The 21,056-nt window shown below is 42.4% G+C and overlaps 2 protein-coding genes across 2 annotated transcripts; both read right to left on the reverse strand.

The window, feature by feature from the left end:
- Positions 1 to 2,175: 2,175 nt before the first annotated feature.
- On the reverse strand, positions 2,176 to 13,532 carry TAS2R60 (taste 2 receptor member 60). The gene is made up of 2 exons (XM_086398300.1): positions 8,711 to 13,532; positions 2,176 to 2,417 (listed from the first exon to the last, which is right to left on the reverse strand). The coding sequence occupies exons 1-2, from the start codon at positions 9,510 to 9,512 to the stop codon at positions 2,320 to 2,322; spliced, it is 900 nt and encodes a 299-aa protein (XP_086254426.1). The 5' UTR covers positions 9,513 to 13,532; the 3' UTR covers positions 2,176 to 2,319.
- Positions 13,532 to 19,542, reverse strand: LOC147373581 (taste receptor type 2 member 134-like). The gene is given in 2 exon segments (XM_086398301.1): positions 13,532 to 18,932; positions 18,935 to 19,542. Coding segments are annotated over 2 exon segments (924 nt in total). The 5' UTR covers positions 19,446 to 19,542; the 3' UTR covers positions 13,532 to 18,519.
- Positions 19,543 to 21,056: the final 1,514 nt, after the last annotated feature.

Raw genomic sequence — 21,056 nt, forward strand, 5'->3', positions numbered from 1 at the left:
AGGAATTGTTGCTTTTGAACTGCGGTGTTGGAGAAGAGTCTTGAGAGTCCCTTGGACTGCAAGGAGATCCACCCAGTCCATTCTGAAGGAGATCAGCCCTGGGAGTTCTTTGGAGGGAATGATGCTAAAGCTGAAACTCCAGTACTTTGGCCACCTCATGCGAAGAGTTGACTCATTGGAAAAGACTCTGATCCTGGGAGGGATTGGGGGCAGGAGGAGAAGGGGATGACAGAGGATGAGATGGCTGGATGGCATCACTGACTCGATGGATGTGAGTTTGAGTGAACTCCGGGAGTTGGTGATGGACAGGGAGGCCTGGCGTGCTGTGATTCATGGGGTCTCGAAGAGTCGGACACGACTGAGCAACTGAACTGAACTGAACTGATTCTTTGACCACCTGATGTGAAGAGCTGGCTCATTTAAAAAGACCCTGATGCTGGGAAAAATTGAAGGCAGGAGGAGAAGGGGACAACAGAGGATGAGATGGTTGGATGGCATCACTGACTCAATGGACATGAGTTTAAGCAAACTTCTGGAGATAGTAATGGACAAGGAAGCCCGGTGTGTTGCAGTCCATGGGGTCACAAAGAGTTGGACATGACTGAGCAACTGAACAGCAAAAACAATTTTACAAAATTCTTATTGTTCTATAGTAGCTTTTATTTTTGGATTTATGTTTGGATTTTTCAACTATGCAGACATATATTTTTACCTCCTATTTTCAGTGTCTATAACTAATTTCTCTTAATTATATTTGATATTATAATGTTAAAATGAAAATAGTGGTGACAATATTCATTCTTTTAATATTTTGAATTTTGTAAGAATGTCAAATATGCTGCAGGTTTGGGTTGAGATAGATATATGTGTCATGTTATTGAATATATGTATTCATATATACATCTGCCTTTTAGCATTTTGGGAGTTGATTATATGAATTTTCCTTTAGCTTTGTTAATGAGATAGCTTATAGTAATGAATTTCCTAATAATGAATCATCTTAAAATTCTCAGGTTAAACTCTATGCGCTTTGTTTTGTTTTTGGCCACACCGAGCAGCTTGCTGGATCTTAGTTCCCTGACCCAAGATTGAACCCGTGCCCTTGGCAGTGCAAGTACAAAGTCCTAGCCACTGGACAGCCAGAGAATTCCTGATTAAATTCTATTTGATAATGATTTAATGTATTGTTGGACACTGCTTTCTAATCTTTTTTTTTAGGATTTTGTTTGCTTAAGTGAGATCATGTTATAATTACTTTATGCAATTTTTGTTAGATTCGTTTTCATGACTATTCCACTGGTATTTACAAAGAAGTTGTGTTTTCTGAATGCGTACAGTTTGACATTTATCAATAAAAGCTAACATTTGGTTATATTTAATTTTTTCTCTATTTGGCAAAGAATAAGTCTTTTAGTAATTCTGCTTATATTTCTTGTAATTATGACTGTAGCCCACCAGGTTCCTCTGTCCATGGAATTCTCCAGGCAAGAATACTAGACGGAGTAGCCATTCCCTTCTCCAGGGGAATCTTCCTGACCCAGGGATCAAACCCAGGTCTCCATATTACAAGCAGATTCTTTACCGTCTGAGCCATGAGGAAAGCCCCATAAATAAGACTGCTGTGTTTTTTGTCATATAGATATTTGTACTATTTCTATCTTAATTTTGCATTTTACCTCTTAACATTAAAAACTTTTGTTATCTCATTAATTATTTAGGTATAAATTTCTTTTGTTGGCATTTACTTGACATATTATTTTTCATTCTTTTATTTTCAAACTTTCTCTTTTTTATGGATCTTAGAAATATCACAAAGTTTTACTTTGCTCTTTAGATAATCCAAAGACCAGTGTTTTTAGGTGTAAAGACCATTTTTATTTAATTATATATCCAATATGTTTAGTCTTAGTTCTAGCACATTGTTTTATGTTTTATGTTCTGTTTTTGAAAGGGTGTTTTTTTTTAAGATCTGTATTGTATTTATATTTATTGTATGTTTCTTCAGTTTTGTTTGTGGCTCTATTAATTCTAAGAAAAGTGTGGCTTTTTTGTTCTAGTGCTTACCTTTATAAATATAATTTTATATAATTTTCTCATTACTCATACTTGTTTTGACCAAATCCATTGGTTATTACCTCTGAACAATAATGAGAAAAGTAATGACTTATGTTACAAAGTCTGTGACTCCCATCTTGCTGGCACTCTCTCTCTCGCCGACACCTTCTGCCTTCCCATTTGCTCACTCTGGTCTAAGGAGAGGGTTTCGCGGCCAGGAACTTAAAGAGGCCTCCAGCCAACAGCTCATGAGGACCTTATGGCTCAGTCCGACAACTCATGAGTAACTGACTCCTGCCAATAGCTCTGTGAGTGAGTTGGAAAGTGGCTCCTTCCCAGTTGAACCTGGAGATGACTGTAGCCTGTGAGAGACACGGAGCCAGAAAATACTGTTGAGATTCTCAACGGTGTTACGATAGACCTGGATTTCTTATCTACAGGAGCTCTGAGTTTGTAGTAAGGTTGTTTTAAGCCAGTAACTGTTGGGGCAATTTGTTATGCATCAATAGATAGCTATCATATGCATACTAAGGGGCTTTTGCTTTCCCAGTTGTCTCTTTTCTGAAGAGTGTGTTTTTCCTGGAATATTTTCTCTGTCCCTGCTGGGCCTTCTCATGCCTCTTCATACTTCTTTTCATCTTCTTTCTTGACTCTACCTGATCTCATCTGTGATACTGCATAATTTGAAATTTCTGGATTATCTGTCTCAGCTTTATTTAAAATGTAGTTTTCAGAATCTTTTTCAACTTTCTTGTTGCTTTTATGTGCTTTCCAGGGAAAGGAGCAGGGAAAACATTGGCTTATGCAACTATGTTCATAGCAGAAGTCTTATTGTTTAGCTTGGTCAATAGTGATGATAAACTTCACACGTTTACTTGGCAGTCTTTATCTATTTTTGTCATTTAATCAATATTCTATCAGTTTGTCTGTAGTTTTCTTACTGATTGGTAGAAGCTCTTTATACACTAGAGATACTAGCTTTTATCTTTTTACTACTTTTCCCTTAAAACTGAAAAGGATCTCAGTGATCCCTACATTTATAAAAAATTTTACTAAAAGGTCATACATTTTTCTGTAGTCAAATTTACAATTATTTCCATTATGAGTTGGTATTTTGAGTCTGGCTTAAGACAGCCTATGAAAACAGGGATTTTGAATTGTGGGAGCTGAAGGATAATACATATATAGTCTACAATGATACCTAAAAAGGTAGGGAGAAAACAGTCAACATTTCTGTAAAATATAAAGACAATGTTTATGGAGTAAAAATATTGGAAAATTAAATTATCCAAAATGGGGAGCTTTAAAAAAATTAAATAACATTTACATTAAAGATCATCTGTCTGGAATCTAGAATAAAATGTTTACTCTATATTTGCTGCCACACTATTGAATGACTATCTTTTCCCTCACTGATTTGAAATGCTTTACTTATTAAATACAACTTTTTATGTAACTATTATCTGGATTGTCTGCTGATGTACTTACCTATCCCTATACCAATATCACACTGGTTTACATATTATAGCACTGCTGCTGCTGCTGCTAAGTCGCTTCAGTCGTGTCCGACTCTGTGTGACCCCATAGATGGCAGCCCACCAGGCTCCCCCGTCCCTGGGATTGTCCAGGCAAGAACACTGGAGTGGGTTGCCATTTCCTTCTCCAATGCATGAAAGTGAAAAGTGAAAGTGAAGTCGCTCAGTCATTCCCGACTCTTAGTGACCCCATGGACTGGAGCCTACCAGACTTCTCCGTCCATGGGATTGTCCAGGCAAGAGTACTAGAGTGGGGTACCATTGCCTTCTCCAATTATAGCACTAAAGTATCCCAATTCTTGGCTTCCCAGGTGGCTCAGACAGTAAAGAATCTGCCTGCAATGCAGGAGACCCAGGTTCAATTCCCAGGTTGGAGAGATCTCCTGGAGAAGGGAATGGCTATCCACTCCAGTATTATTTGCCTGGGGAATTCCATGGACAGAGGAGCCTGGTAGGTACAGTCCATGAGGTCACAAAGAGTTGGACACAACTGAGCGACTAACACACACACACACACACACACCCCAATTCTATTACACAGTGGCCATGAGACCTCAGTAAACTCCTCTAAGCCTCGGTTTCTACTTTGCAGTGTTGTTTTAGGAATTTGATGTATAAAGCATATTAGTGAATAAATTTTCTGGCCCCATCACTCATACAAAATAAGCATTCATAAATGCCATTAATACCATCATAAAGCATAATGAAATTAGACTGTAGGTAAAAAATTAATGACAATAATATTACTAGGCATTTTAAAAATACAACAAACACTATCTCTCTCATATGTCCCTGTGTGTTCAAGGGATAGCTAGGGAGTTTGGGATGGACATATACACATGGCTATATTTAAAATGGATAACCAACAAGGACCTATTGTATAGTACATGGAACTCTGCTCTACCTTACATGGCAGCCTGGATGGGAGAGGTGTTTGGGGGAGAATGGATACATGTATATGTAAGGCTGTGTCCCTTTGCTGTGCACCTGAAGCTACCTCAACATCGTTAATCAGCTCTGGCAGTGGTTTGGTTGCTAAGTTGTGTCTGAATCTTGCAACCCCATGGTCAGTTAATGGCTAATCAGCTATACTCCAATATAAAGTAAAAAGTTTTTTTTTAAAGTTCCAAGAGAACTTCCTCCTATAAGGAAGATCATTCTTCTCCTGTGGGGAGATCATTCTGATTGGGGTAGATGCTTAATTCTCCTAGGCTAACAATACAAAGAGTGGAAGGGACAAAGAGTAACTGATAGAGCGTGCTACGGAAGGGCCCCTGGGTCAGTAACAAAGTGGAGAAATGGCACTTCATGCAAATTTCCAGAGAGAGGAGTTTCACGGTTGCCTAGCAACCTGTAAACACAGAAGAAAGAAGGGAAAGGCATCAAAAAAAAAAAAAAAATCAGGCAAATGTTACTCTCTCACCCGATTATTATTCCTACATTGTGTATAACTCAAGAGAAACAGGATATATGTTTGATCTCCAAAAACAAGCTAGCCAGACAGTGAAGCACATACAGCTCAAATATAACCATAAAAATATAATTTGTAGTAGTAAGTAGCCCAGATTATATATATACAGACAAAAAAATGCATGTGTTTACAGCAGGATTCCAGGTGCAACAGAACCATTCCATTCAATGCAGCAAGAATTTGTAAGTCTTCCAGGGACACAAGGAAGAGAATGAGGCAGCCCACACCTCTAAGAACTTTAAAATCTGAGAATAAAATGGGCTTCCTCAGTGACTCAGCAGGTAAAGAATCTACCTGCAGTTCAGGAGACACAGGAGTTGTGGGTTCAATTCCTGGGTCAGGATGATTCCCTGGACGAGGGCAAGGCAACACACTCCAGGATTCTTGCCCAGAGAATCCCATGGATGAAGGAGCCTGGTGGGCTACAGTCCAAAGGATCACATAGAGTCAGACACAACTGAGGAACTACACACACACACACACACAAGGATAAAATGAATATACAGATCATACCACTACAAGGCAGAATTCATGTCACAACTGAGCAACACCTCATTTATGTGTCCTCCAAGGTGAAAGAGGTCAAAGTTTGAGGTGGGGGCACATCCAGAAAAGCTTCCCAGAAGAGAAGCCATTTGAATTAACCTTTAAAAATTAAACAGGGGGGAAAAATAAATAGAATTTTGACAGGTAGATGTGGGATAAGAGACCACACTTCGTACATCATGGAGGAAACTCCAGGCATGTTCAGAATAATGATAACCCAAATTTTGCTGCAAAATAGGATTGCATCTACTAGAATGGAAGCCGGGAGTTTTCTTAAATCTTAAGTATCAAATCCAGATGAATCTCTCCATGTCAAAGATAAATCTGTTGCCGCGTTGTGGTGCATGCCAGTTTATGAACCTGTGTTTCAACTGATAGGCACTGAGCTGTGAAAAGGCTGTGCGTGAAATGATCAAGGGATTAATCTGGTCTTTTGACTTGGTGGTGGGTGGGGAGTCAACTGTAATAAAGTAAGTGGTGAAAAATAAATGTAAGCAGTCCAGGTGGGAAAAGAGGACAGTCTAATCTAAGAAAGGATCTTCTAGAACAAGAAGACAAGAACAGATAATACAGTCAGTTGTAGGGTTACCAATTGTAGACAAGTTGCTGATTAGATGGAAGGGTTCCGTGGAGAGTGAGGGGTGAAAACTAACTCAGACTTGGTAAGTCTGACTTATTGGATATCAGTAATAGAAAAAATAGATTCAACTGGGTGGTGGAGGGAAAGAAAGAGGAGGAGGAAAAAAAGAGACAGCTGTTTCAAACTTGCTAAGTCTGAAGTGGTCATGTACTCTCACATAGAAATTCTCAGCAAGCAGAAGAAAACATAGGCTTAGAGTTTTGGAGACAGTCAAGACTTTGGTGATTATTCACATGAAGGTCACAATTGAAGCTATTGATATGTAAATACATGTGAACATAAAGGAAAAAGGGGAAGATTCATGTCCAGGAAGGAAGAGAGCTGGCTAAGGAGAAAACCAAGTCAGACAAATAGCAGATAGTGAAGAAGACATAAAAGGAGCCACAGAGCAGGGAACAAAATCTCGTGCAGCATCTCAAAGGCCAAGAGGAAAAAGAGTTTTAGGAAGATGTGTGGGGAAACAATTATGGGTGACGTTGATTTTCCTGTTTTAAAACCTTCTTCCAAAATCAGGTATTACTTTTTGTAAAGTATTTTAATCAGATTTTTTGAAGAAATCATTCTCTATTAAGAGGGGCAAATTTTATAGAAACATAGGAAAATGGGGGCTGAGGATATCACACTTAGGGATCAGGAGCTCTAAAGGATGTCCTTTAGGAACACATTTCAACAGAAAGGGCATCAGAAGAGTGTGTCTGTGGAGGAGGGGTGGGGAGGAGCAGGGGGAGGGGACTCTTAGCAAGTGACTAACAAGCAGGTTGATCACTTGAGGCAATAAGAGCATGGAGGGGATTTACTTTATTTTTTTAGGGATGAGAGTAAGGGGCACATTTAATGAAGAAGGGAAGAACAATAAAGAGGAAAAGGTTGAAGACGGGTAGAGTGGGAATTCTTGATCGAGCAGGAAATGGAAAGGAGGCTACGAGAGTCTGAACATTAGCCTTGAAAAGTGAAAAACAGGGACCTGTCTTCTCATACAGACAGGAAAGGGAGGAAAAACAGGAAATGAGGCTGAGAAATTTTAAAGCAAACAGAGGGACATTGAGGGATCTCAGTTTGAATGGTTCAAAAGATCACTGATCTTAAGGAGAGTTTGAGAAGACCTGTGGAAAGCAGAAAAGCATGTCTACATGCTTCAACAACCCAAGCCAGGAGTTTCTTAAGTCTGTATCAGATACAGATGAATCTCTCCATGTTAAAAGTTTTAGTAGATCCCAAGAGATGGTAGATCCCAAGGAAATGGCAACCCACTCCAGTGTTCTTGCCTGGAGAATCCCAGGGACGGGGAGCCTGGTGGGCTGCCGTCTATGGGGTCGCACAGAGTTGGACACGACTGAATTGACTTGGCAGCGAGAGATGGTAAAGCGTCTGCCTACAATGTGGGAGACCCGGTTCAATCCCTGGGCTGGGAAGATTCTCTGGAGAAGGCAATGGCAACCCACTCCAGTACTCTTGCCTGGAAAATCCCATGGGCAGAGGATCGTAGTAGGCTACAGTCCATGGGGTCGCAAAGAGTCGGACACGACTGAGCGACTTCATTTCTTCACTTCACTAACAGCAACATAAAAGAAGTCACATCTGGCTCATGAGCCTTATCATTTATGGATCAGTCTAACCAGTTGGACTATAATAGAGAACATAAGCAATATATAAATTGTAAACTCCCAGCATTCAGGAGTCCTCAAAAGGTAATCTGCAAATATACAAATCCCAGGTAACACACACAGCTGCACACACGCACAAATTACACCATGCTCTGTAAAGGGAGTTCAGACACCAGGAACTCTCGCATGAAAGGAAAGAGGATTTCATTGCAGTAGATGGCTAGAAATCAGTTAAGGCTGAGAAAGGAAACATGGTTTTACAGGATGAAGTCAGAGGAAAATTGACGTTCCAAAAATCTTCTCCAGTCTGATTTAACAGATAAAAAATGAATCATGTGTCAGGATCCTTGCATTCAGTTTCCAGGAGGATAATTTTAAACACCAAGAGTTTAGTCACAGGGAAATACAAGTTTCCTGCTTCTTTGGCCACATCAGGTCCCACAGGGAACATTAACTATATCAGCTACAGCCTTGCTAGTATTGATGCAAGTCAGTGGTGCTGGGCCACTACTTCAGTACCTTCTATTTCATCTTTAATCCTATTTCACTGAAGTTATTCTTCTAATATTGAAACACAGCAAAGAAGGAAAGAGAATTAAATGTGATTAAATGTGGCAAAGAAATTTAAAGAAGCAACATCCCATTCCATCCAAGAAGGCCTCCTGCAGTAGAATCTGAGGCTTTTCATCAATTACAATTCAAGATGCCCCATGTGCTGAGGAGCAGCCCCTCCCTCCCCTCCCTAGCAGAGCTCTCAGCCTGCGGTTACTCAAGAGAAGAATAAGGGGGTGGATTGCTGTACCCAGATAAATCACAGTCTGCCATATCCAGAACCGGAATTCCCCAAAAGGAAACATACCTGAGGCAGTGAGAACCAGTGACAGAAAAGAGGAAGTGAAGAAGATAGCAAAGGAGATAAAAGCCAAGAGAGCCTTGATGTGTGCCTGGGCGCTGGAACTGTGAAAGCCTGAGATAGAGAAGAAGACCTTCTTGGTGTGTCTTCCCAGAGATGTAATGAGCAAAACTGTGCCCACAATAAAGATAACAGTAGGGACGGTCCAGGTAACAATTCTCAAAGGGAAGAGGCAGAACCTCTCATATGTTCTCACAGCATTCCTAGTGACATTCCAAGGTTGCAGACCCTTCTTTAAATAGTTCTGATACATTCTATGGTTGCCTATGAAAAATAGAACGGTGGTAAAGGTAGAGAACCCCAGAGAGCTGAGTAGCATCCAAGGAACCAACCCAGATACATTCCGCTTTAGCCAGAGGAAGACGGGGTGGGTGAAGGTGGCAATTTTCACACAGTAGAAGACACTGAGCCAGGTGGAGAACCACAGTGTTGCAGAGTTCCAGAAGTCCCACTGAACGGCCAGGAGCTGGAACACGGGGTTGTATGGGAAGGCCGTGGGATTCAGGAAAATGTAAATGTTCTTACTAATCACCACCCATTGCAGACAGAAGCGAGAGGCCCCCAGGCTGACCAATAACTTATCGCAAGGCAACAACGTTCTCTGCAGCAGCCACTCGCTGCCCAGTGCCATGATGATTAAGCCATTACCTACCAATGCCACCAGGAACAAAAGGAATAAAATAATAATGCAGACAAGGGCTGTCTTATCAACCAACTGAGGTCCAGGAACCATGTCCCCTCCGCTCATCTCTCCTGCAGACTTCAAGGTCTCTTCCTGTAGGGCGGTTCTGGAAGGTCCTGGATAATATTGGCCCTTCCAGCTGCCCCAGTACAGAGGATAAAGTCGAGGATGTGGGCTATCTGAGGAGGGTGAAGAGGTATTTTCTTCTCAGAATAGATGCAAATATCATTAAGGCTCAGTTTCAGAAGTCTCCCTGCCTGTCCATGAATTTGCCTGTCCTTCCTCTGCCTGCTTTCTGCCCGTGTAAACACTGGCATGGATACTATATCAGGTCCTTGCATTTAGCATCCCTCAAATGGAAACTTACACCTCTCTAAGCTGACACCTAAGACATGACCACACACCTGCTGGGCGCTCCATGAGGAAATCTGGTGAGCACACCCCCACCTGACAGTCGGAGCTCACATCTGTGGTTGGTTGGTGTGTTCTGGGCACTGTTCTAAGTGATCTTTGTTGTGCTTAGTCTCACAATGACCCTATGAAGCAGGTGACTTTAGAAAACTCCTTTGACAGGCATAAAACTGAGCAACACTTCTACTTAGGCTAACTCAAATCCTATTACTTGTGGGGACCATTATTATCAAATAGAACACAGGAGACAATTATACATAATAAAGGATTTCCTAGGTGCTGCTAGTGGTGAAGAATCTGCCTGCCAATGCAGGAGATGCAAGAGATGCATGTTCAATCCCTGGGTCAGGAATATCCCCTGGGGTAGAAAATGGCAACCCATTCCAGTGTTCTTGCTTGAAAAATTTCATGGACAGAGGAGACCTGCGGGTTACAGTCCATGGGGTCACAAAGAGTCGGACATGACTGAGCACACAAGGCACATGCAAGTGAATTTTTTAACCATATTTTATTAGTGACCTTCAAAGGGCATTTCTGGGCTTCCCTGTGGCTCAGCTGGTAAAGAATTCTCTTGCAATGCAGGAGACCTGGGTTCAATCCCTGGGTTGGGAAGATCCCCTGGAGAAGGGAAAGGTAACCCACTTCAGCATTCTGGCCTGGAGAATTCCATGGACTGTATAGTCCATGGAGTCGCAAAGAGTTGGACATGACTGAACAACTTTCACTTTAGGGATTTCCTGGTGGCTCAGACGGTAGAGTCTGACTGCAAAGTGGGAGACCCGAGTTCAATCCCTGAGTTGGGAAGATCCCCTGGAGAAGGAAATGGCAGTCCACTCCAGTATTCTTGCCTGGAAAATCCCATGAATGGAGGAGCCTGGCGGGCTACAGTCAATAAGGTCACAAAGAATCAGACATGACTGAGAGACTTGACTTTCATTTTCAAAGGGCATTTCATGTAGGAAACCCTCTATGACAGCTATAACACCAACGTGCTATGGTAAGAAGAACCCTGGGCTAGGATCAAGGCAGGTGTTAGTCATAGAGACATCCATCACTGTGAGTTACTGGCTATGTCAGTAGGTTGCTCTGTGCCTCAGTTTCTTCATCTGTAAGATGTGAAAAGCATCATCTTTTGTAATGCACAGGATAAGACTAGATTCTAAGACTAGAATCTCAGTTTTCAGAGTAAAAGAAGACTTAAATAATTTAATGATGAAATAAATGAAGCCTCAAGTTATAGATTAAAACTCTCTCCTAAAGTCACAGTTAAATGGAGGAAAGACCAAGACCCAAGCTGATTCCATGACCAGAAATCCTTGCATAGTTAGCAGGACATCTTATACTCCTATCTTCTTCCTCCCCAGATGAAGTCAGAAGACCAAGTTTTGAGTCTTGTCACAGTCACTATTTGGTGTAATTGTTCTGCAGTTTGTGAGTCATCTGCTCGGTGGCTCTATGGTGAGGTTAATGGTGACCTCCTCCAAGAGGCTTATGCCACAGGCTATGTGTCTCAGGTCTGCTTCACCCAGAGCCCTGCCCCTGCGACAGGCCACTGTGCCACTGCAGAAGAGTGGAGAAGTAACTCCAAGAAGAATGAAGAGACAAAGCCAAAGCAAAAACAGCACCCAGATGTGGATGTGACTGGTGATGGAAGTAAAGTCTGATGTTATAAAGAGCAATATTGCATAGGAACATGGAATGCTAGGTCCATGAATCAAGGCAAATTGAAAGTGGTCAAACAGGAGATGGCAAGAGTGAACATCAACATTTTAGGAATCAGTGAACTAAAATGGACTTGAATGGGAGAATTAAATTCAGATGACCATTATATCTACTACTGTGGGCAAGAATCCCTTACAAGAGATGGAGTAGCCATTAGAGTCAACAAGAGTCCAAAATGCAGTACTTGGGTGCAATCTCAAAAATGAGAGAATGAGCTCTGTTCATTTCCAAGGCAAATCACTCATTATCATAGTAATCCAAGTCTATGCCCCAACCAGTAATGCTGAAGAAGCTGAAGTTGAACAGTTCTATGAAAATCTACAAGACCTTCTAGAATTAATACCCCAAAAAGATGTCCTTTTCATCACAGAGGACTAGAATGCAAAAGTAGGAAGCCAGTAGATACCTGGAGTAACAGGCAAATTTGGCCTTGGAGTACAAAATGAAGCAGGGCAAAGGCTAAGAGAGTTTTGCCAAGAGAATGCACTGGTCATAGCAAACACCTTCTTCCAACAACACAAGAGAAGACTCTATACATGGACATCACCAGATGGTCAATACTGAATCAGATTGATTATATTCTTTGCAGCCAAAGATCAAGAAGCTCTACACAGTCAGCAAAAATGAGACCAGGAGCTAACTGTGGCTCAGATCATGAACTCCTTATTGCCAAATTCAGACTTAAATTGAAAAAAGTAGGGGAAATCACTAGACCATTCAGGTACGACCTAAATCAAATCCCTTACGATTATACAGTGGAAGTGAGAAATAGATTTAAGGGATTAGATCTGATAGATAGAGTGCCTGAAGAACTATGGACAGAGGTTCGTGACATTGTACAAGAGACAGTGATCAAGACCATCCTCAAACAAAAGAAACGCAAGAAGGCAAAATGGCTGTCTGAAAAGCCCTTATAAATAGTTGTGAAAAGAAGAGAAGCTAAAGGCAAAGGAGAAAAGTAAAGATATACCCATCTGAATGCAGAATTCCAAAGAGTAGCAAGGAGACATAAGAAAGCCTTCCTCAGTGATCAATGCAAAGAAATAGAGGAAAACAATATAATGGGAAAGACTAGAGATCTCCTCAAGAAAATTAGAGATACCAAGGGAACATTTCATGCAAAGATGGGCACAATAAAGGACAGAAATGGTATAGACCTAAAGAGATGCAGAAGATATTAAGAAGAGGTGGCAAGAATACACAGAAGAACTATAAAAAAATATCTTCATGACCCAGATAATCACAATGGGGTGATCACTCACCTAGAGCCAGACATCCTGGAATGCGAAGTCAAGTAGGCCTTAGGAGGCATCACTACAAACAAACCTAGTGGAGATGATGGAATTCCAGTTGAGCTATTTCAAATCCTAAAAGATGATGTTGTGAAAGTGCTGAACTCAATATGCCACCAAATTTGGAAAACTCAGCAGTGGCCACAGGACTGGAAAAGGTCAGCTTTCATTCCAATTCCAAAGGAAGGCAATGCCAAAGAATACGCAAACTACCCTACAATTGCACTCATCTCACATGCTAGCAAAGTAATGCTCAAAATTCTCCAAACCAGGCCTCAACAGTACATGAACCGTGAACTTCCAGATGTTCAAGCTGGATTTAGAAAAGGCAGAGGAACCAGAGATCAAATTGCCAACATCCACTGGATCATCAAAAAAGCAAGAGAGTTCCAGAAAAACACCTACTTCTGCTTTATTGACTATGCCAAAGCCTTTGACTGTGTGGATCACAACAAACTGTGGGAAATTCTTAAAGATATGAGCATACCAGACACCTGACCTGTCTCCTGAGAAATCTGTACACAGGTCAAGAATCAACAGTTAGAACCAGACATGGAACAACAGACTGGTTCCAAATTGGGAGTACATCAAGCCTGTATATTGTCACCCTGCTTATTTAATTTATATGCAGAGTATATCATGAGAAATGCTGGGCTGGATGAGGCACAAGCTGGAATCAAGATTGCTGGAAATCTTGTAACCTCAAATATGCAGATGACACCACCCTTGTGGCAGAAAGCAAAAAAGAACTAAAGACTTTTAACTTCTACTTTTTTTTTTAATTTTTAACTTTAACTTTTTAAATTTTACTTTATTTTATAATATAAATTTATTTATTTTAATTGGAGGTTAATTACTTACAATATTGTATTGGTTTTGCCATACATCAACATGAGTCCGCCACAGGTGTACACGTGTCCCCCATTCTGAAACCCCCTCCCACCTCCCTCCCCGTACCATGCCTCTGGGTAATCCCAGTGCACCAGCCCCAGGCATCCTGTATCCTGCATTGAACCTGGACTGGCGATTTGTTTCATATATGATATTATACATGTTTCAATGCCATTCTCCCAAATCATCCCACCCTCTCCCACAGAGTCCAAAAGAGTGTTCTATACATCTGTGTCTCTTTTGCTGTCTCGCATACAGAACCTCTTGATGAAAGTGAAAGAGGAGAGTGAAAAAGCTGTCTTAAAACTCAACATTCAGAAAACTAAGATCATCGCATCTGGTCCTATCACTTCATGCCAAATAGATGGGGAAACAATGGAAATAGTAACAGATTTTATTTTCTTGGGCTCCAAAATCACTGCAGATGGTGACTGCAGCCAAGAAATTAAAAGACGCTTGCTCCTTGGAAAAGCTATGACCAACCTAGACAGCATATAGAAAAGCAGAGACATAACTTTGCCAACAAAGGTCCGACTAGTCAAAGCTATGGTTTTTCCAGTAGTCATGTATTGATGTGAGAGTTGGACCATAAAGAAAGCTGAGCACCAAAGAACTGATGCTTTTGAACTGTGGTGTTGGAGAAGATTCTTGAGAGTCCCTTGGACTGCAAGGAGATCCAACCAGTCCATCCTAAAGGAAATCAGTCCTGAATATTCATTGGAATGACTAATGCTGAAGCTGAAACTCCAACACTTTGGCCACCTGATGCAAAGAACTGACTCCTTGGAAAAGACCCTGAGGCTGGGAAAGACTGAAGGCAGGAGGTGAAGGGGACGACAGAGGGTAAGATGATTGGATGGCATCACCGACTCAATGGAAGAGGGTTTGAGCAAGCTCTGGGAGTTGTTGATGGACAGGGAAGCCTGGCATGCTGCAGTCCATGGAGTCGCAAAGAGTGGGACATGACTTAGCGACTGAACTGAACTGAACTGAACAGTTACCATCTATGGATCTTTGGACTAGTCATTTAATCTCTCTGAACCCTTATTTCTTCACCTGTAAAATATGGATCACAAATAAACGTGAATATATTATATGCATATATAAAGATGTGTATATGTAAACTATAAACCTCTACACATTCATAAGAAATAAGTAAGGTGATGATGACATTGTTATTATAATGACCTCCATCCTGTGGTGGGACAAGTAGTCCTAGAAGAATTCAGGAAAGCATCAGGGGTGCAACAGAGGTCCAAGCCACCAAATATTGGACATCTACTTTAATTAGAGATAGGTGGAGTAAGCAAAAGCCACATTTTCAATAGGAATGACATCCAAAGAATAAAAAAAAAAAAAGCAATCAGGTGAGTGCTTACGTACTCAGGTGAGTGTAAGCAGGTTAATATGTCACAGGAAGTAAGGCAAGTAGAAATTCTTCTGGGTCAAACACAGCAATGGTGAAGGCTCACGATCAAGTAACAGGAGAGAGAGGGGGTATTTGATAGTATACTCACCTCCTGACCAGCACCATATCCTACCAGTTCCAAGCACAGAACCCCACCAAGAGAGAATAGAATGCAGATCAGTAGCATCTCTTTCCGGTTCCCAGTTCACCTGGGACAAAGGTCCAGGTGAAATTGTTCTTCAAACACAGAAGCCTTGCTGCAGTGAACACTGACTTCCTGGAGAAAGCCGAGGTGAACTTAGGTAACTCATACACTCTGCCTTTCTGAGAAGATGCAAAACTGCATGGGATAGAGTTCCCAACTGCTCTCTCCCTTGCCACCCACATTCATCTGGGTGGCATTCGGCTGTTTCCAATGAAACATGGAGCAATAAAGCAAACTTTGAGCTTATAGCTCTGGAGTCTGACCAGCCACAAACCTCTCAATATGGAAAATTCATATATTTTCCCATCTGCCTCCTACATCTTTGATGGCTCATATACTGAGAAAGATGCACTGTTATTCTTCAATTCAACTAACAACAATTAGTAAGCATCTCCAATATATTGTAATGACCCTGTGAAAGGTGCTAGGCTGTAACAATGAGCTATTAATAAGTATCTGCCCTGAAAGTGTTTTCATAGGCTTATCATAAACCACAAACATTTACTAGGCGTATATACATATACATATACACTAAGTGAGGGTTAAGTTAATCCAAAAGGGGAATAATCATTTGTAGTTTAATATACAGTTGTGTTTTATGGTGATTCTTTTGTTGTTTGTGCTTTCTGTTTGTTACACTTTGCTTTCTCATATTCAGACTTTCTTATCCGGTAGAAGTCAAGTCTGAGAACGTTGAAATTCTAACAGGCAGTCTTTATATGTATGATCATGAGGGTGGTAGAGGTAGGAATCCTGAGTAGATTCCCTGAGTGGGAAACAGCTCGGTTCTGTCTCTCAGGACAAAAAAGGAAGACACCTGCAGTTCTAAATGTACGTGTCATCCTATTTCCATCCCAAGAATTCTGAGAGGGATTCAGTAGCAGCCACAGCCCCTTTATCGTGGAAGAGCAAAGACGAGCCTTGTATGTTGAAAGCACAGAGCGATGACATCAGTAAAGGAGGTGGAAGTGTGAGAATGTCTAGCACAGGGATAAGTTTGGCTACAGCAGAGGATTTCCATAAGGAAATGGTGGCATATCAGGCTGCAAAGATAGACTGGGAAGAGATCCCAGAAGGTCTTGAAAGTGAGGATGAGATATTAGCCTGTGTCTTTGGTCAAGATGGAGCCACCAACTGTTTATGGGCTCTTATGAGCTATAGCCTAGGAAAAGGAGGATGAGAACATCAACCAATTAAGAAGTCCTGAGATGAGCCCAGTAGACCTGGCATAACTCAAAAGACTGTAAAAATGCTTCAGATGGGAGTCACACGACCATCCCCTTCCTACACAAGATATTTAAGTTCTGGAGCTCTGACCAAGGGAAAGCCAGTGTTCCAGGTGACATTGCTGATGCTTCTGTCTTTGCTGCCTCCACTCATCCCTCTGTGGCTTAAGTTCCAAAGTTCAGTCCTTGCAATTTGCTACTGCTTTCCCAGCTCACTCATGTTGCTGCTTTTTAAAAAAAGGAAAAGATTTCTTGATGATAGTCCCAGCTTCCCAGTTTCCTGTGTCCGACTTCACCCTTTCTCTGGGAAACCCTTTAAGCTTCTCTCCTGCAATTTAGGGATCTTCTCTTTTAAAGCCTTAATCTTCTTGTAAGTGAAAACTCCTCACCCTCTTAACTCATCTCTGCTAGCTCCTCTCTCTCTCTCCTCTTGCCGTATTTCAGCCCCTAGCAAGTATTATAATGTCTTCAGGCCTCAGTTTCTCATGATTGTTGGACAACTTACCATAAATGCAATGATTTCTGTTCTGTTATTATTCCTGTTTTGATTAGCTTGGACATATAAATCTATTAACCACGTGGGGTGCTTTTCCCAATCTTTTCTTGTCCCTTGATCTCCAAACTTTTTTATAGGAAACTCCATCAGTTGAAAACAACTATGAACATGAATTCCACCATATGCATATTTATTTATTTTACTTATATGCTTGTAATACTCTGCTCATATGTTATGTACTAATACATCATAAAATACATATTAAAATTGCAATTAAAAAGATGAGAGTAAAAATATATTGAAGTTGTCACATTTTCCTTTCTCCATCTGGTGGATCATTTTGCACACACTCTGATATGCAAACAATGTAATTTATAGACTACCATCCTAGACATCAGCATCCAGGGCCAACATCCTGGGTGAGTGGACAGGAAGAGTAAGATTCTCAAAATTAAGAACTATAGCAAATTCCCTTTGTTTTCCTCTTCTATCTTCTATTGGCCAAGACCTAAAAGCTGTGCCACATCAGACAATTTGCTTTAATTCAACATACAGCAAACACACAGGATCACAGGCAAGACCTATAGTGGCACAAAACTCATATATGCCCTCAGACTTCGCGGTTCAAAAAAGTTCCTTGAGTGGGACCGATCTTAAGCAGGGTACAAAAGAAAAGAATGGCAAAGAATGACAGAGAAAGGAAAGAAGGAACTCCAGATGGGCCACAGGCTGCAGGGAAGAGCCTGTGGGGAGACAGAAAGAAGCTTCCTAGGCTGCAGTAGAGACACTGAGCCCTGAGAGCAGAGAAGGGATACAGAGGGCAGTTGATGAGTGTGGGACAACCTATGTCACCATTCAAGCGAAAGTGAAATCGCTCAGTCATGTTTGACTCTTTGCAACCCCATGGACTACAGCCCACCAGGCTCTTCCATCCGTGGAATTTTCCAGGCAAGAGTACTAGAGTGGGTTGCCATTTCCTTCTCCAGGGGATCTTCCTGATCCAAGGATCGAACCCAGGTCTCCCGCATTGCAGGCAGACGCTTTACTGTCTGAGCCACCAGGGAAGCCACCATTCAAAACAACAACAAAACAAAAAAACCCTTTAAGTTGACCACAGAACAAGTGACCACCATCACCGTTCTCTGTAAAGACAGTACGGACTGGAGAATATTATTAGGGTTCCTTGTGTAGAGAGTGAGAGAGGCCTGTGTGGAAATGAGGCCACCATCCTAGTCCAAGGTGGTTGGGGACCCAGACAAGAAACTAGGAGCAGTGGAAGAGATGGTAGAAACAAAGAGGGATGGAAAAAGAATTAACGGGACGTAGAAAGAGTGGGGAAGAAAGAGGGAAATGAAAAAGCGTGAAAGACAGTGCCCAAACCTTGTGCATTCTTGCCACTCAGGGCTTGTTCGGTGATAGTAGCTATTGATACTGATAACTGGAGACAAACTGGTCCTTGTCCAGGGCTCGCCAAAGCCTCTTCTTCAGGCCCTTTCTCATCTTGGGGCTGCTGTGCACCAAGATGCTGGAGTGCGGACAGATGCCCGTGTAGGTCACCACCTTACAGGCCCAGTGCCAGTGTTCCCGGAGGGCTGGGATGTACATAATGATAACCAGGGACAGGAAGTACAAGGTGTAGAAGATGAGGAAGAAGGCAAGTGACGTCAGGGCCATGGTATGAGCCCAGGTACTGGGATCACGTGGGCTGGGTCTGTGGTCCTGCATCTGCCAGAGGTGCCGGCGCAGTGAGAACATGAGCGAGAGGGTGGACACCAGGAACAGGAGGAATGGAACCAACCACATGAGAATTACATGAGGTAGAAAAAGTGCAAATAGGTAGCATGTATTCTACCAGCCAGGGTGTCGTTTCCATGGGAAATCTGGGCAGCCGTCATCTGGGCAAGAATTGTATTCCCAGCAGCTGAGATGACGGACAGACCAGATAAGATCAAGGAGCCCAGCACCAGCTGGGGAACCGACCGAGAAATCCTCCACTTTATCCAGAAGAAGAGGGGATGAGAGAAGAGGGAGATCTTCGTGCAGTAGAAGACAGCAAACCAGGCAGTCAGCCAGAAACTGAGGCAGTTGATGAAATCCCAGGGGATGCTGAAATAGTCGATTTTGGAACAAAAGCCAGAAGAGGCCATGATGTTGTTCAGGAGGGCCATCCCATGCAGACAGAACCAGGAGGCAGCCAGGCAGGTCACAATCATGTCACCAGCGGGCAGCATCCGGCTTCACACCCACTCCCCGCTCAACACAGTAACTATGAAGGCATTCTGCAGCACAGCAACCAATGACTCCAGGAAAAAGATGACCTTGAATATCAACATGGGCGAGGGGGGCATCTTCTCCAGGTAGGCTCTGCTCAGACTCAACTTCTACTCCAGGTACATCCACAGGAAAGCACAGTCTCTCTGGCCAAGCCACTCTGTTGAGACCAAATTCAGAGGCTCTCTCCTTGGATTCAGGCAAAAGCAGAGTTACCAGCAAACATCATCACCCCACCGCCCCCTCCTCCCATACACCCATCACACTCTCATTCGTCCTCCAGGATTTGAAAAGATTGGCATGCAAATCACTCCTAGCTCAATGACAGCCTGTCTGTATAACCTGTATTTGCCTGTTTGGTATCACAGCCAGATGTAGGGAAATGGTAACAGAATAGAGGCTCCAAGGGTGATTGAGAATATTCATATTTTGTGCTTTAGTTCTCACTATACTATTTCTTTGGAGAAATAGCACCCCACTCCAGTACTCTTGCCTGGAGAATCCCATGGATGGAGGAGCCTGGTAGGCTGTAGTCCATGGGGTCGTGAAGAGTCGTTCACGACTGAGCGACTTCACTTTCACTTTTCACTTTCATGCATTGGAGAGGAACTGGCAACCCACTCCAGTGTTCTTGCCTGGAGAATCTCAGGGATAGCGGAGCCTGGTGGGCTGCCATCTATGAGGTCGCACAGAGTCTGACACGACTGAAGTACTTAGCAGTAGCAGCAGCATACTACTTCTTTCCTAACATTTCCTTAAAAGATGTCCTTATGCTTGTTTCCTTCCCATAACCACAAAACTTCTGTGACCCTTCCAAGACCCATCTATACGCACAAGTCGTGGAACACTAAGAAGAGGCTCCATCTCCCCTCCAGTGACTGCTCTTGCAGCCTAAAATTTCACTGGCAGGCTCCACATTGGAGTTCAAGGAGTCTCAACTCAAAACCTGAGTTTCTCTGATGTGTTAACATCAAATCTGTTAGCCATTAACACTTTAGCATCAATGTGTTTGGAAAACCAAAATCAATCATTTCCTAAGAAGCCTCTGAGGATATGCGAGGGAGTAGATACATCATATGAAGGCAGTGGCACCCCACTCCAGCATTCTTGCCTGGAAAATCCCATGGACAGAGGAGCCTGGAAGGCTGCAGTCCATGGGGTCGCTGAGGGTTGGACACAACTGAGCGACTTCACTTTCACTTTTCAGTTTCCTGCACTGGAGAAGGAAATGGCAACCCACTCCAGTGTTCTTGCCTGGAGAATCCCAGGGACGGGGGAGCCTGGCGGGCTGCCGTCTATGGGGTCACACAGAGTCGGCCATGACTGAAGTGACTTACAGCAGCAGATACATCATAATGAGAAAAAGGGAAAGACAGAGGAGGTCAACAGGGAGATGAGATCCAGAGTGGACATCACAGTAGGAGCCAGGGGAGCAAGAGCTGGCAGGATGGTCAGGGGAGCTGAGAACAATGCTCAGAATGAGCCCTCAGGGAAAGACAGCTATCTGTACATGGCTATCTGTACACGCGATAACAATGCTGAAGATAATAACAACCAACTTGTTAGAACATCACCTTGCCATTTATAAAGTGACTTCACACATGTCACATTTTGCCACTGCCAGCCACACAAAGGGACATTGGTTCAGATCAGCTAACCCAGGGTCAGGTAACCATTAAAAAAGATAA

This window comes from Bos grunniens, chromosome 4 (assembly GCF_055505025.1).
Source record: "Bos grunniens cultivar Pamir isolate PY7600 chromosome 4, Bosgru_T2T1.0, whole genome shotgun sequence".
NCBI classification, from domain to species: domain Eukaryota; kingdom Metazoa; phylum Chordata; class Mammalia; order Artiodactyla; family Bovidae; genus Bos; species Bos grunniens.

Coding starts and splice junctions, on each gene's coding strand:
- TAS2R60 (XM_086398300.1), bottom strand. CDS start 9,512: ATGAGCGGAGGGGACATGGTTCCTGGACCTCAGTTGGTTGATAAGACA. Junction 2,418..8,710: donor ACTGGTTCTCACTGCCTCAG/GTATGTTTCCTT, acceptor TGTCTCTCACAG/GCTACAGTCATCTCCAGGTT.